We start from the raw sequence: 15,217 nt of genomic DNA, 5'->3' as shown, positions 1-15,217 counted from the left end.
GTGGATCTGTGGATCTGTGGGTCTGTGGGTCTGTGGATCTGTGGGTCTGTGGATCTGAGGGTCTGTGGGTCTGTGGATCTGTGGATCTGAGGGTCTGTGGGTCTGTGGGTCTGGGAGCCGGATGCTGACTGACTGACTGCAGCATCTGCGGCTGCTAATTTTTTCGATACCAATCCCCTCGACACCAGTCCTGAAACGAGACTTCACCCTGTATCTCTCTTTGCTGAATGAAAACACATTTCATTATGCAATGGGGTGAATTATATTCTGTTATGGATGCCATCTGGTTTCATAAATACAACCCAGACCGCACCGAATCGATTTCCTCGGCACAGCGGCCCATAAACAAGAGGCGAACTTGAGCTGTTCCTGTAAGAACGGTGACATTTTGAAGCTTTTCGATGCTTTTGATCGAGATTCACACCGAATATTCAGTACAGGGGGAAAGACAGGGATTGTTCTCCCGATTCCCAGCCGTGCTACTGGCAGAAACCGTGCTTTTCCGGGGCTTTCTGTCTGCCTTTAGTCACTCCCATCTGGTGAGGTGGCGATTACACACCTCCGCCAGCCACCTTTTAATGGTTTTCAGACGGGACGCTTAGAGCACAGGTCGTCCGATTCGTGCTAACGCTCCCATCAGCGCTCATCACACGGTCTTAAAACGTCTGGAACATTCCCACAGCGAGTGACATCACCGGGTGTTTTGGTCTTGACATCACTCTCTTCTGTTCGCTCCTTTTCTCTCTTTCTTTTGTTCTCTCTCTCTCTCTCTCTCTTTTTTTTATTTTTTAAAGATCATTACAGCACCTTAAGTACTTGTATCAGGGAATGTAATTATTCGAAAGTACAGTAAAACAGCTATTTGTTATGATTATTAATAACCCAAGGCTCCGTGCCTCGAGACGACTTGTACACATCGCTCTGCAGATCTGAATATTTACAAGTGTTTGACGAGTCTTCAGAGACTCGCGTGTTGTTTTAAGGAACAGAGTGTGTGTTTGGAAGCGGCTTGGCAGGATTGATCTGTATATAATTTGGTTTGTTTGAGCAGATTGTTGAATTGTTGAAGCTTTATTTGTTTATTATGAAAACGACGGTGTGGATTGTTTCCTTCATCCACAAACTTTGTGCCGCTGTGTAGTCTGTGATAATAAAAAGCAATACAAGCGGCTGAAACTGTGTTTTGGTTTATTTATAATTAATATTCATACATCACATAGTCAGTGAGTTCCTTGTTTTTTTTATTCAGTCTCCATTTTTGTTGCTCAGCCTCACTGCTGTGGTGTCTCTGCACTGCACTTCCCACACATCACCTGTCAATCAAACAGTGTGGGCGGAGCTTGGATTTCCTTGGAAAAGATCTCATGAACTGGATACAGGTTGAATCACTGTTGCTTTTCATGAATCGACGATAAAGAGAAGCAAAACGCACATTTAGCACCAAAGATCACTCCAAAATTTAAAAAAAAAAAAAAAAACAGAAAAAAAAAAAACAGAATCTGATGTATTACCACTTTAAAGTCCTTTATCAACTCTCTGGCTGAAACTGTATTGCACTGCAGTGTTGAGTAACATTATACTGAGCTGCAGTGTTGGTGTCACACTGCTGAGCTTTCCTTTAAAACCGGTCTACCTTTGTTCTCTGCTGTCTGCTTTACATATCTGGACTGATAAGACTCTACATGGTGTTTGACAATCTAACACACTTCTGCATTCACCTGGAAACAAGTGTCATACAAACACATCGCTTGCTAAAAAAGAAATATAGTAATCCTGCAAAATTTTAGAGGGATACTACACAAATATCACAGAAAAACTATATAAAATAATAATATTATATACATATATATATATATATATATATATATATGTGTATATATACATATATATATATAATATATATATACAGGGATGAAGTTTAAGCATCTGATTATTTGCAGAATAGAGTTTACTCACCTTTCTGACCTAAATACATGGAGTACATCATAGGAAGTAGCATCAAATTGAGGTAAATTAAATGAGGATAGAATCTTTGAAAAGTGGAAAAAATATATATAAATTATTGTTTTTGTGAAGAAATAATAGATTTTTATTTATATTGGTGGTCATTTGGCTTCTGATGCTTGCCGACTGGAGGTCATAGTTTACCCACCTTTTTATTTACACTACATCTCTATACATATATAATATTCTATAGGAATATTAGTGATATTATGGGAGATAAAAAAAAACACCATTCATTACAATAAGGTCACTTTAAACTCGCTGTTGACTCCCACAGACACACTAGAAGTCCCTGTAGGAATATCACATGAATATGACAGTGATTTTTCATGAGGTCTTGAGTAATCCTGCAGGTTTTATGGGTTGGAATAAGGACACGGCAGGAAATCACTGAGCTTTCACAACATGTTCCTGTCTTCCACCGCCCTCTTGTGGTCTTCTACAGTACTGCTGCTGTACTGAAATACAATATTCCTGGATGACAAAAAAAAATACACGTGATTATTTGGAAACCGAGTGACGTTTCGAAGGGGTTTGCCGACGATTAGGAGAGTCAAGCTAAAGAGAGAAAGCCAGAACAACACCGGAAGTTAGACGATTTCGCCTTCAAAATAAAAGCGTGAAAAAGTGTCATTTGGAAAAACAAGAATGATGCTAAAGGTGCTGTGTGTAGCATTTTAACACCAATAAATCATGACCACATTAATTTTGAGGTTTTAGTGTAATTACCACTAAACAAATGACACTCCAGTCAACTGTCCCATTGAAAACAAGCTGAAAGACATGTAGCCTATTAGCCTATAGCACAGATCATTTGCGCAGGGTTTTTTTTCACCTCTCAGGAGCATTTAGCACCGATGTTCCTTCTAAGCTGATAGTTCAGATAGTTCGGTGACCTACCGTCTAATAATTTATAAGACTGACCTGATAATAACACCTTGTCAGTTATCACTGCTCCATTTGCACCCAGATCATTTATTGATCCCTGTGGGGGAATTAGGTTGTTGAAGCAGCAAAGGCAATAGAAGCCAATAGAGAAAAAGACAAGTAGAGTAGCCTAGGCTGTAAGCAGGAAACAGAGCAATATATCAAATAAGCAATAAAAGACGTGTAAAAGACTATAAAACAATAAAGCAATAAATAAACAACAATAAATGTGCATAACATGCACATTGTCTGGAGATGTAAAAATGATATTTTCGGGGTGGAAAACAACTGCATTTTCATTTAGCTACTATAGATTTCTTCATTCTTCATTAATTTCTTTATTTTCACATTGGCACTTTGTTATCACTAACAAAAATCGCATGTTCGGCTATAAGGCTTTTATTTTGAAAGCTTCACAGGAAGTTATAGCCTCTTTTTTTTTTTTTTTTTTTTTTTTCATTTCGGCTGACTTGACATTAGAGTATTAGTCAGTCGGCAGTGTTGATCACACAGGAAAGGAGCTGCTGTACTTTACCGTCCGGCCGCACACAACTTTCTCTTCTGCTTTCTGAACACAAGGCGACGACAAGAGTCGGGTAGGTGGATCATGAAGACGTGATATGTGACGGGATATGTGTTCCTGTCAAGTCGTTACATTATTGTTTAATACGCGGAAATATATCAACTTTACATTCTTCAGTGTTGTAGGCTGCTGTTTCCTATCGGTGATACAGTGGTTACTATGAAGTGTGTGATCTTCATGAGGAAAACGCACACCATTATGAATAAAAAAGCTATTATATTTTCCAGAAAAGCACTAATCTCTGTAATTTACATCAGTTTGATACTAGTTGCTATGTATGCTGTGCAATTTATGCCAGAAGTAAGCCTAAAAGGTGGGAAAACTCTATTATATCAGTCTAAAAGGTGGAAAAACTGTATTATATCAGCTTAAAAGATGGAAAAACTGTATTATATCAGCTTAAAAGATGGAAAAACTCTATTATATCATCCTAAAAGATGGAAAAACTCTATTATATCATCCTAAAAGGTGGGAAAACTCTATTTTATCAGCCTAAAAGATGGAAAAACTGTATTATATCAGCTTAAAAGGTGGATAAACTGTATTCTGTGTGTGTGTTTACCCTCCAATACATCCCAAAAAAATGCGCTTGTATGTGTGTAGGCTTGCATATTGAATATGAGTAATTTTCCCTTTTCCAGACAATAACAATGCAGTCTGCGAAGGGAGAGACCCACTACTTTGTGATAAATGAGTAAGGAAGGATGAAATATTTTTTCCTCGCTCTTTATCTGATGATACGGTTTTATTCTGGTGAGTAAACAGTCTTGTTACAGTGTGTATTTGCGGACAGCTGGAGATTTCATAGTCCTGTACACACCCCTAAATCAATAACTATGTGAGGTGTGTGTGTGTGTGTGTGTGTGTGTGTGTGTGTGTGTGTGTGTGTACACCTTGTGCTTCACAGTTAAGTTGAAGTTACACTGCATCATGTGTTTCCTTGTTGTTGGTGCAGCGCTCAGTTCCCTTCCTGCTCCAGTCAATGTGTCCGTCGACTCGGTAAACTTCCACCATGTCCTGCGCTGGGAGCCGGGTCCTGGAACGCCTCCAGGAGTTCAGTACCTCATCTACCGCCGGTAAGTCCCCCGTCCACCGGCTCACCGTCTGTCCCTGCTCTTACTTCACATCACACTGACAAGCCTTTCTCTCTTTGAACGGGAGCGAATGTCCTGTCAAACCCTACAGACCTTATGCTGCCTTCACTTCCAGGTCAGAGGTCGGGAATTCAGAAAATTGCAATTCCAAGTTGGAAACTTGGAATTGCAACATGGCAAATTGGTGCATTCATGTGCTATCGGATATATCGGAAAAACAAATTTCTCAGACGATTGAGTGGGAAACTCAATTTCTGCTACCCGAGTTTCTGAGTTATGAGGCACTGATGTCCTTTAACCTTCTCAACAAGGCAAAATAATAATAATGTTTTGTGTCAGTCAGCAGTAAAAAAAACACACACGTGCGTCTTGTTGTTGGACAAAAGAATTAACGACAGAATAAACCATAGTGGTCCTTTAGCACAATTAATTACTCAAAAATCCCATCCATGTTGTTTCCAAATAAAAATTTGATCACAAAAAAAAAAATCCCATCCAAAAAGATCCGGCAGGCAAGCACTTTATCCTCTTTTAAATCCCACTTAAAAAAACACCTTTTTAGGCTTGCTTTTATTGATTTTATGGGTTGAATTATTTGTCTTTTTATTGTATTATTTATTTTTGTAAAGCACTTTGTAACCATGTTTAAATAAGTGCTATATAAATAAATGATTGAGTGAATGAAAAATGTCAAGGAATCGCATGTAGGCCTATAATTAAAAAAGCTGATAATTTGAAGGAAACGCCTCAGAAGTTCGAGCAGCGGAGAAGCACAAAGCAAACATCTAGCAGCATAAACTGTACAAACATGTACTCACTTAGCAAGTTTAGATAGTTTACCTCAACTTCATAACTGCTCTCCATGTCCGGATGTTTGAAGGGTTGGAGCCTTGACTCTGACTTGACCTTTGATGACTTGAAAAGGTTTCTAAAGTCTTGACTTGAGATCTTGTGTTTGTGTAAATGACTCAGATTGAAAGTGATGAGATTTGTTCCAGCAGACGACTGAATTTAAATTCTGTTTTGTGAATTTGTATGGAATGATTGAATTTATTCTAGTGCTGGAACCTACGGAGCCCCTAAAGTCGCGAAAGGTGATATTTTTTTTATCTTGTGGGAACAAGTTATTATCTTGTGGGAACAAGTTATTATCTGCACACAAGTTAATTAACTTGTGCGCACAAGGTGATATTTTTTTATCTTGTGGAAGGTTGTAGGATCAAATCCAGACTTGTCCTTTCCAAAGTCATTAGTCATCAAGGACAAATAATAGACAGTTTGGCCGTTGTGAACAACTCCAGCAATGTGGTTGCAATGAAAAGATGAACTTGACAGAAGTCACAACACAAAAGCCGGTGTTAGACTGCATGTTCGATCTTCACAACATGTCAGTTTTTGTGTCTTTCTACCTTCTGTAATGTTTTGTCTGTCTGTCTTATCAAATTGTTCTTGGACCCTGCAATCGCCGCTTGCGGCTATATTTGAAGTTGAAACTGATTATAGAAATCAAACTCATGATGCTCTTACCAAGTTTTTATCCTATTAAAACCATATTACATTGAAAAGTCCTAGATATTTAGTTTTCTTTAAGATATTAAATTGATACTGGACTCTTGATTTGTTCTGACTTGACTTGCTGTTCTACATTTAGACTTGAGACTTGGCATTAATGATATGGACTTGACTTGACTACATTTAGACTTGGGACTCGACTTGAGACTTGTGCCTCAAGACTTGAGGCCGAGCAAAGCTGACTTGGTCACACCTCTGTGGCTCGTCTGCACATACTGTTTCTGCAGAAGTATAAATAGGCCTTTACACAATATCTGATGAGAGGATTGACACGGAAATCATCTCTTGTGTCTCCAGTAGATCTCTCTCTGTCCTCACTCTGCTAACGCTTTACAATACAGTACGTTAAGTAATCATAGGTGATTAGCATTATCCAAAGTAGAAAGATAAACCTTTTTAGTAATCAAAAGTTGGTATTGTTTTTTTATTTTATGGCCTTTTATGGCAGATTCATTCATGCAAGTCCATTACGAGTCAACAAGTTACGCTCAAAGTCTCACGGGAACACAGAGCTGCTTTTTGTCGAATAATCCCATAAACAAGCCTGGCAGGTTTAGATGCGTGTTATTAAAATAAACTAACCATCCAGCTGCTACAACTTCTCACTTCCTCACTTTTAAGGTTATGCAAATCGCCTACGAACAACACGCTGTATGATAAAGCGTTAGTGGACAGAACTTTCTAGAGATGAGAATGGTGCCAAGATATTGTCAGATATTGTCAGATATTGTCAGATGTTGGGGTGAGGTGACCAATGGACCAAACTACCAATAAAGTCAGTGTAGTCCTTTAATGCTACACTTTAAATTAATAAAAACCTTTGCATTGTAAATGTCATTCAGTATCCACTGCACTTGCTAGCTGCACTTGCCTATTCAGAGTTTCAGGTTTTATTGTCTTGGTGCTGCAGAATAAAACGAGACTACCGGGTTCAATCAAGTGTAAAACGAACCTTTATTTGGTCTCCACTCTGCACAGCGGGTGATGTTGTGTGTCATAACTTCATAATGCTCCCTGTTATTCTACAGCGGTGAGGCTTTTGGACGTTGGACCTGTAGAGCTGCTGTCACGACACACGTCTGAGCGACTTGCCCGTGAGATAGTCGGGCTGTAGAGGTTAATTAGGCTTTCATGGCTCGGTGTCCTGGTGCAGTGGCCGTCACAGCAGTAAATGCACACGGGGTGGTGAACTTTGACATCGAAGAATGTATTCGATTTTACCTTTTGAAACAGTTTTATTCGATAAAATAAGAATCCAAAAATTGCAAGGAGCCCAGAGGCTTCAAATAATGGTTATATCACAAGAAAAAGGCAGTCAGGACAAAGATTACAAACATGTTTTTACAGTGTATTATAAATATATTGACTCACATTCCATAGGGTTTGGACTCCAGGTTGCTTTTGTGTAATACGCACAAATATGCCAAATATTCATTGTGCAGTGTTGTTCGGTTATTTCCTCCTGTGATGTCGTGGTAAATAACTAAGGTGGGTAAACTATTTTCCTCCAGTCTCATGATAAGGAAAACAACCACCAATATGAACAAAAATGAATTATACTTTCAGAAAAGCGTCAGTCTGATACTACTTACTATGATGTATGCAATGCGTTTATGTCAGAAAGATTTATATCGGCCTTTAAAGGTGGGTCAACAGTTTCACTCTTAGTATTTGATGGTTTCAGTAGCGCTCAGCCAGTCAGTGTGTGATCTGTCTGATAACTCGTGTCTCTCTGTGTCTGTCACTGTGCTTTCTGTGGAACATTTGACTGCAGAACGCCTGTTTTTCCCCTTAAGCCCAGCTCTCTCTTGACCATGGCTCATACTTTGTGTCATGGTGGTTTATGTTTCCATCCACTGGGTGTGTAGAGTTGCATCTGGGTGTGTGTGTGTGTGTGTGTGTGTGTGTGTGTGTGTGTGATGCAGCTGTGACCACAGAGAGGCTGCTGAGGCTCACTTTTAAAGGAACTGAAGATTCAACTGGCCCTATAATCGTGTGTGTGTGTGTGTGCGTGTGTGTGTGTGTGTGTGTGTGTGTGTGTGTGTGTGTGTAGAGGACTTTCAGGTGATGTAACACACCCGTGGTCATATAGTGGAGGTTCACAGTTTTTGACAATAGCTAGTTGCGTTTATAAATGTACAACTCGTCCGTCGCAACAGAATTTAAAATTTAAAGACACGGTTCATTTCTGAGCTGTAATTAACTGGGACTGATTAATTGGATCAATCTTTTGTTTAGAAAATGTCAGTTAGTTAGTTAGCTAACCAAAGTATCTGCAGCTGCATCACTGTCTCGTTAACACATCTGATTTGTATGCCAGCTAACGTATCTAGTAGAAGAAGGTACTTTTTTGGGGGGGAATTTTTTGCCTTTATTAGACTGTTGAAAGTGGAGAGCAGCAGGAGGAAGGATAGGGAGGTGTTGACATGCGATAAAGGTCCTGGGCTGGATTCCAACCCTGGATGTTGTGGTTACATGGTACGGGCCGTATGAGACCCAAGGGAAGAGACCGCTGAGTCATGACTCCGCCCCAGAAGCTAGCATTAGTAGCGCCTAATAGTCACAAAATTAACATCGATGTCATTTGCTTTGCTAACAGTTTGTTCAATTTAGTTTTATTAGCCATTATTAGCCAGTTCTCCACTGCAGCTCCATGAAGCCTCCAGCCGGTCGGTAGATCTGTGATGTAAACTACAAAGCTCCAGTAGCCTCTAAATACAGACGACAGCCTGTATACAGTAGATTGAGTGGTTTTGGTTATATGCTAATTCTACCAGTGGATACATATTTGCATAGAGAAACACACTCTCACTGATAGCCGACCATAGAGATATAACACTATTGTTATATCTCTATGTAGCCCACATTGGATAAATATTATCTGTAATTGGGCGGTTTGAAGAGGGTCATTAAACCATCATGGGCTCGCTATCAGCTGTAAAATGACACTTTATGTTGCCTGCTAGGCTGCTGAACAACAAATATTTGCCTGCCATACTGACAGCATGGCACACACACACACACACACACGCGAACGGTCCTAAAATGAGACTTGAGCTCTGGTGTTTCTCTTTTTGCAGGGTGAACAAGAAGAAGGAGCCGCTGAAACCCTCCAACACCACCTGGCGCAGGCTGAGGCTGAAGACCGATGTTATGTATCACCTGTCTGTCCAGGCGTTGCTCAACCTGTCCCGGTCTCCAGAGTCCAGCGCCGTCACCTTCACTCCGTTCACTGACAGTACGTCAACTTCAGCTTCACGTCTGGGTTGAACTTGGATTTAATGAATAACGTATTAATGATGTACTGTATAGCAGGTAGATAAGATAAGAGAAGGTGAACTTATTGATCCCTGACGGGGAATTCAATCATTGGCGAGCAAAGAACAGACGTGTAGGTTAGAGAACGAAGAGAAAACAAAGAGTAAAAGGATATGAATGAAAAGTTTATAAAAGAATGTGAAGCAAGGCATGCTGGGAAAGAGCATTCATGCTGATTTGACTTGCTCTAGATAAATTAAGTTTACAAAAATGTATGATGATATATGCGATGTAATATATGATGCTGTATATTGTAATATTTAACATACTTATAATGGACAATGGTTGAGATATAATGTGTATAATAGACAATTATTGGATAATAATAATTAACCTGTAATAATCAATGTGGCTTTATTGTCAGATTTGATCTGTGACAGGGGTTGAATTATACCTATAATTATACTTGCATTTTTTACAGTAAAAGAAATATTTAAATTCAGATCTAATGTCACATCACTGCCTCTCTCTCCCACCCTTCCTGCCACTTTACTGTTGGATAAACAGGAATCCCCACTTAACGTAATTTAAAAAGCTTGTGCAAATCTCTCTCTCTCTCTAGCCAAAATAGGTCCTCCAAAACTATCACTGGCTGGATGTGGCAACTGTATCCAGATGAACATTTCACTGCCTGAGGCTGACAAAGCTGCTAAAATAAACGAACGTGATATCCTGAAATACTATGGTGCCTCTTTTAAAGTCTACTGGAAGAAACCTGGAGGATCACAGGTAAGAAATCAATTTCCCTCAAAGTAAAATGTGTTTATTTTCTTCACACTTACTTCTAAATTCAAAGTTATCCCCTCTGAACCTGTATAAAATGGACTATTCATGTAAAACTGAACTCCTTGGAGGCAGAATAGATGTTTAGTTATACTTAGTTTAATACATGCATGAGTTATACATATCCTGGAGGAAGAAATAATCACATTGGTTGAGTTAAACCTCAGTGGGCAGAGTTAGCTAACTGACAAACTTGAATAGCAATGACTTTATTCATTCATGATGTTGGAGCTCAGCAGCTATAGGCTAGTATGGCGAGTTTGAACTTAAAGGTCAGCTAGGCTAACTGAACTAGATAACTTGGATTGTATTTTATCAGCTAGTAGCAGAGCGCTAGGCTTCATAATATTAGCTTCCTCCCCTCTTACTTCTTTCCTTTTCCACTGGGCTTCAGTCTGACGTTACTCAGCCAGAAAGACTGTGGTTGTTTGGCTCCGCCCACTGAGGTTTCGCCCTACAGTAACTCAGCCAATAACAACATTTCTGCCTTCAAGAAATGTTTGTATAACTAAAATCCCGGTCTGGTTTAACCAAGTTTCTCCTTGTTTGATTGGCAGCTCTCTGTGGACGTCTACGAGAAGAGTTATACTCTTCCTAACTTGGAGACCGGTGTGGAGTATTGTGTGCAGGTTCACACTCAGATTAATACTAATAAGAACACTGAGCCGACAGACTGGATGTGCACCTTCACTAGCATTTTGGAACCGAGCAGAGGTGAGATGAAATGTCAGATCTGATGTAATTGGTGGTGTTGACATGAGCATGAGCATTACGGTACCACATATTACAGCATGACTGATTACACTGTTACTGTGTGTGTGTGTGTGTGTGTGTGTGTGTGTGTGTAGTCCCTGCTGTTTTAGGTGCCGTGGCTACTTCTCTGATTATCAGTGGAGCTGTCGTGATAACCCTAACGCTTTTCCTGGTTTACACCGGCTTCATGTGTAAACTGAAGGCTCACCTGCCCAGAGCACTACTTGTAAGAAACTCATTTTTTATATTGTATTTTATTTTTGCTGTGTTTGGTTGTGGCTTCGTCTCCCCCATCGCCCTCAGTGCAGATAACTCTCTTAATGACTTTTCTAACAGTAATAACATGTATAGTATAATAATGACACAATACTCAATAACAGAATGGTAACATATAATAACAAAATGATAATCAATGATCATGTTGTTACTATGTAAGTTAACACTAAATAACTAACACAGTTAAAGGATAAGGCTGGTGTTTTTTAATGCATTTCTTACCGTCAACAAATCCTATGAAAATAACAAAATCACTGATGAATTTATTTTGCCAACAAGTCTCGTCCATGTAGCCGGTGTCCAATAAAGCCAATAAAGTCTCAGCAGCCATAGAGCTCCATTGTATTAAAATTATTATATTTAATCATTGGGTTGCACCGGGCCAGCCAACTTTTTCCTCAAACAACTTAATAAGCCGACCGTAAACACGTTTTCCATCTCAGGAAAGTAGTTCCGTAGCACCGAAAATAGTCCCCGGCGTAATGAAGAATTTGTTCCCATTTGAATTTGATTTGGTAATAACTACAACAGTCTGACTTTTCATGGTAACAGTTAGCGATTTTTAAAATGTAAACTATGTCTTTGTGAGCTGTATTTCAAGGTTTTTAGCTTACAATTGGAGCCAATGACTTCCGGGTTGAAGGCTAAAAAGGGAACGTGGGAAGTCGGAAAGTAACGGGAGTAGAGCAAACGCATTGCTGATTTTGTTATTTTCATAGGATTTGTTGACGGCAAGAAATGCATTAAAAAACACCAGCCTTATCCTTTAACACTAAGTTGCCGACACAGCTTTGCAGTGATGCCAACAGGACAAAATTGCAAATGAAGTGATTCTGAAACAACATCACCGCATCTGAAACAACATGGTTTGCAGGCTGAAATCTTGAATTTGCTTCAGTAATGGATGTGTAGTTTGTGTGCGTTTGTTTGGCATTTGAATTGTCCTTAGGAAATGCAAAAACAAAAGGTGGGACCCAGTGGTATTCATTCCTATTTGGGCCTGCCGAGGGTTACACTGCCAGGGTTACACCGCCTTATAATAAAACCAGTTATTGTGAAAGGCAAACTGGGAATAATAAAGCTGCACTAGGCAGCTTCGCATAATGGCAGGGAGAGGTAACCGAAATTTTAAGGAATTCAATACCCGGAAATCCTGTGCAGTGAAGTCAGTAAACAGCTCACTGCTGGTTAGGAGACAGCTTGTGTGTTTGTGAGCTTTGATTGGTCACTTCCTCTGGGTGGGGAAGTGACCAGACCCGACGCCAGAATTTCATTTTGGCGATTAGGGCGAATCTATGGCTGTTGGTATGTGATTTAGGCTGATAAGATAAGAATATCTTTACATTAAAACACTGAGTCCCTTTTGTAGTTCTGCCAGTTACTGATTTGCATCGCTTTCTTTCTCTCTCTCTCTCACTCCATCTTACATTGTGTGTGTTGAGTTGTTTTGGGGTGTTTTCTTGTGACAAGGTTTTATTAAAGGATATCAAAAGTCAAGTCTCTCTCTCTCTCTCCTCCCTCCACTTCCTCTCCCTTCTTGTCTCGCTTCTCTCTCTCTCTCTCTCTCTCTCTCTCTCTCTCTCTCTCTCTCTCTCTCTCTCTCTCTCTCTCTCTCTCTCTCTCTCTCTCTCTCTCTCTCTCTCTCTCTGTAGTCTGCTCTGGTCCAAGGCAGCGTCCTCACACCAGAGAGGACGATCCCCGACCTCGTCTCTGTCATCTCCGAGCCGGACGGACAGAGGAAGATCCACAATCCCAGAATGCCACAGCCTGCCACCGACGGCCCTAACTCAGAGGAGGAGGATGAAGAAGACGAAGATGAGGAGGAAAGAGAAGAGAAAAACCCCTACATGGACAGAGAAGCAGAGCTTTCCTCGGGCACAAGCTCCTGCAGAGACTCCCGCGACACATCGGGGGCGAGCGCGCCCACCGTGTCCGGGGATTCTGGGAATATGAGTGTCATTTCGTCCGCTGAGGAGGAGGAGGAAGACGGGCGGGACGATCGGGTCGGGGTCAGAGGTGAAAGAGGAATGGTTTCTGCCGCGGCTGATGGGGACCAAACTGGAATTGAGGGACGTGACGTGGGAGGGATGGAGGAGGAGGAGGACAGCGGCGACTCGGGTAACGTCAATCTGTTCTCCATCACCCTGCGGTCGCTGGCGAGAGATGAAGAAGAAGAAGAAGAAGAAGAAGAGGAGCAGAGCACAAGAGACTCTCTCATAGACATTTTGAAACTGTCCGATCGGGAGCCGTTACTTTCCGCGAGCTTGAAGTGGGATTTAAGCAGCGCAGAATCTCAGAACAAAATTCAGTCGGACGACCTGACGCCGCTGGCATTAATGCAGCCTGAACAAACAGACTGGGGAGAGGCTGGATATGAAAGCAGACATGCAGACACAACAGACACGTTCTCCGGCTACCTCGTATCTCGTGTTGGCAAGACACAGGAGAAGGTGGAGGAGGAGGAGGAGGAGGAGGAGGAGGATGAAGAATTCTCAGGATATATGGGACGCTGATATTTGTGTGTGTGTGTGTGCGTGTGTGTGCGTGTGTGTGTAATGTGGATGCATGGGCAGTTATTCATCAATACATTCCTTCCTATTAAAGGAAAAATCCACCCTAACCCCAAAACACTTTTAACACTGTTCAAAACAGCTGTCAGCGATGTATCTTGCATTTCTGGGTCCATTTCTTGTTGTTCGGTGGTGTATTTTTCTTATTCTCACAGATAACTGGACAAACGTAGACAACATGACGTCATGTCGAGATATTTCCAGCGCAGCTACAATGGAGTTTGACAGCAGAAAATGTTTCGGCGATCTGAAACATCAGCGGTAAACGTCAGGTTTTGGTGTCAGTCCCTCAGAATCAAAGAGCGAGGGCTTCTTTCTAGAGCCGCCGTTTTGTACCGAGAGACGTTCAACAATCATACAGGGAGAAATCCATCGTAGAAGAGGAAGAGAGACCAATTTCTCCACCCATGTAGACTCAACAGACCAGAATGCAATGCAGCCACAAGACATGCTGCATCTTGAGTAAGGCGTGCGGCCGCAATCATAAACACGGCCTAATATTCACAAACTAGTTGGGTAACTAGCTATATTTTTGTGAACAATCGCCAACCTTTAACTGAAAGCAACAAGTTCACACCCTTTCTCTGGGACTTGTCGAAAGGCATTCTGGGAAATGTAGGAAATCACTAACTGATATAGAAGTAGACGAGGCAGGTTGAGGGAGAGTGGGTTCATCAAAAACACTTCATCGCAAACAAACAAATAACTCCTGAAATGCATTAAACATCACAGATTGACGGTATCTAACAGTGTTAAGATTTTCCGAGGCTGGATTTCTCCTTGGTGCTGTGTGTGAACATGGCGGATGATGTTAGAGTCTAAACCTGTGCAATAGTTTGGACAGTGACAGTCTTATGCTGAATACTCACCACTGACTGTTAAATACAGAGCAATTGTTGTCATAAGTGTGTGTGTGTTGCTTCCATGTGTCATAAGTGTGTGTGTGTGTGTGTTGCTTCCATGTGTGGATGTGTGTGTTTGTGAGAGAATGACATTTCAATTTCAACCTGTGTCAGAAGTTTTTATACTGAAAGTCTTAATGTCTAATTGTTAACCACTGATGACTAAATAGCTACAGAACAATTGTCGCCTTGTCTTGCTTCACAGTGTATTGAATTGTGTATGTGCAGGGCCAAATAAAGGTAAATAAATACAGTTTGAGCTAACAATGTGTTTTTATATTTCCATAAAATAAGAGACAGCTAAAATGGATAAGGGTATACTCATTTGAAGGTATTTCCCAATGATCTGAACTTCAGATACAGTACACCCAGCCGGCGCGTGCCTATAAATATAACTACCTATAACTATAAATGCCGCCCATCCACACGTTCCCA

General features: G+C 40.8%; 1 protein-coding gene across 1 annotated transcript; it reads left to right on the top strand.

Moving 5' to 3' along the window:
• The first annotated feature begins 3,430 nt into the window (after positions 1–3,430).
• Positions 3,431–15,016, top strand: crfb1 (cytokine receptor family member b1). Its single transcript, XM_071906238.2, has 8 exons — positions 3,431–3,527; positions 4,156–4,267; positions 4,470–4,590; positions 9,261–9,418; positions 10,061–10,227; positions 10,839–10,995; positions 11,130–11,260; positions 12,963–15,016. Exons 2-8 carry the CDS (start codon positions 4,219–4,221, stop codon positions 13,821–13,823), a joined length of 1,644 nt encoding a protein of 547 aa, XP_071762339.2. The 5' UTR covers positions 3,431–3,527; positions 4,156–4,218; the 3' UTR covers positions 13,824–15,016.
• The last annotated feature ends 201 nt before the right edge of the window (positions 15,017–15,217 follow it).

Source organism: Centroberyx gerrardi, chromosome 10 (genome assembly GCF_048128805.1).
Source record: "Centroberyx gerrardi isolate f3 chromosome 10, fCenGer3.hap1.cur.20231027, whole genome shotgun sequence".
In the NCBI taxonomy this organism is placed as follows: domain Eukaryota; kingdom Metazoa; phylum Chordata; class Actinopteri; order Beryciformes; family Berycidae; genus Centroberyx; species Centroberyx gerrardi.
The sequence above is the reverse complement of the archived record's forward strand: the minus strand, read 5'-3'. Positions and strand labels throughout refer to the sequence as shown.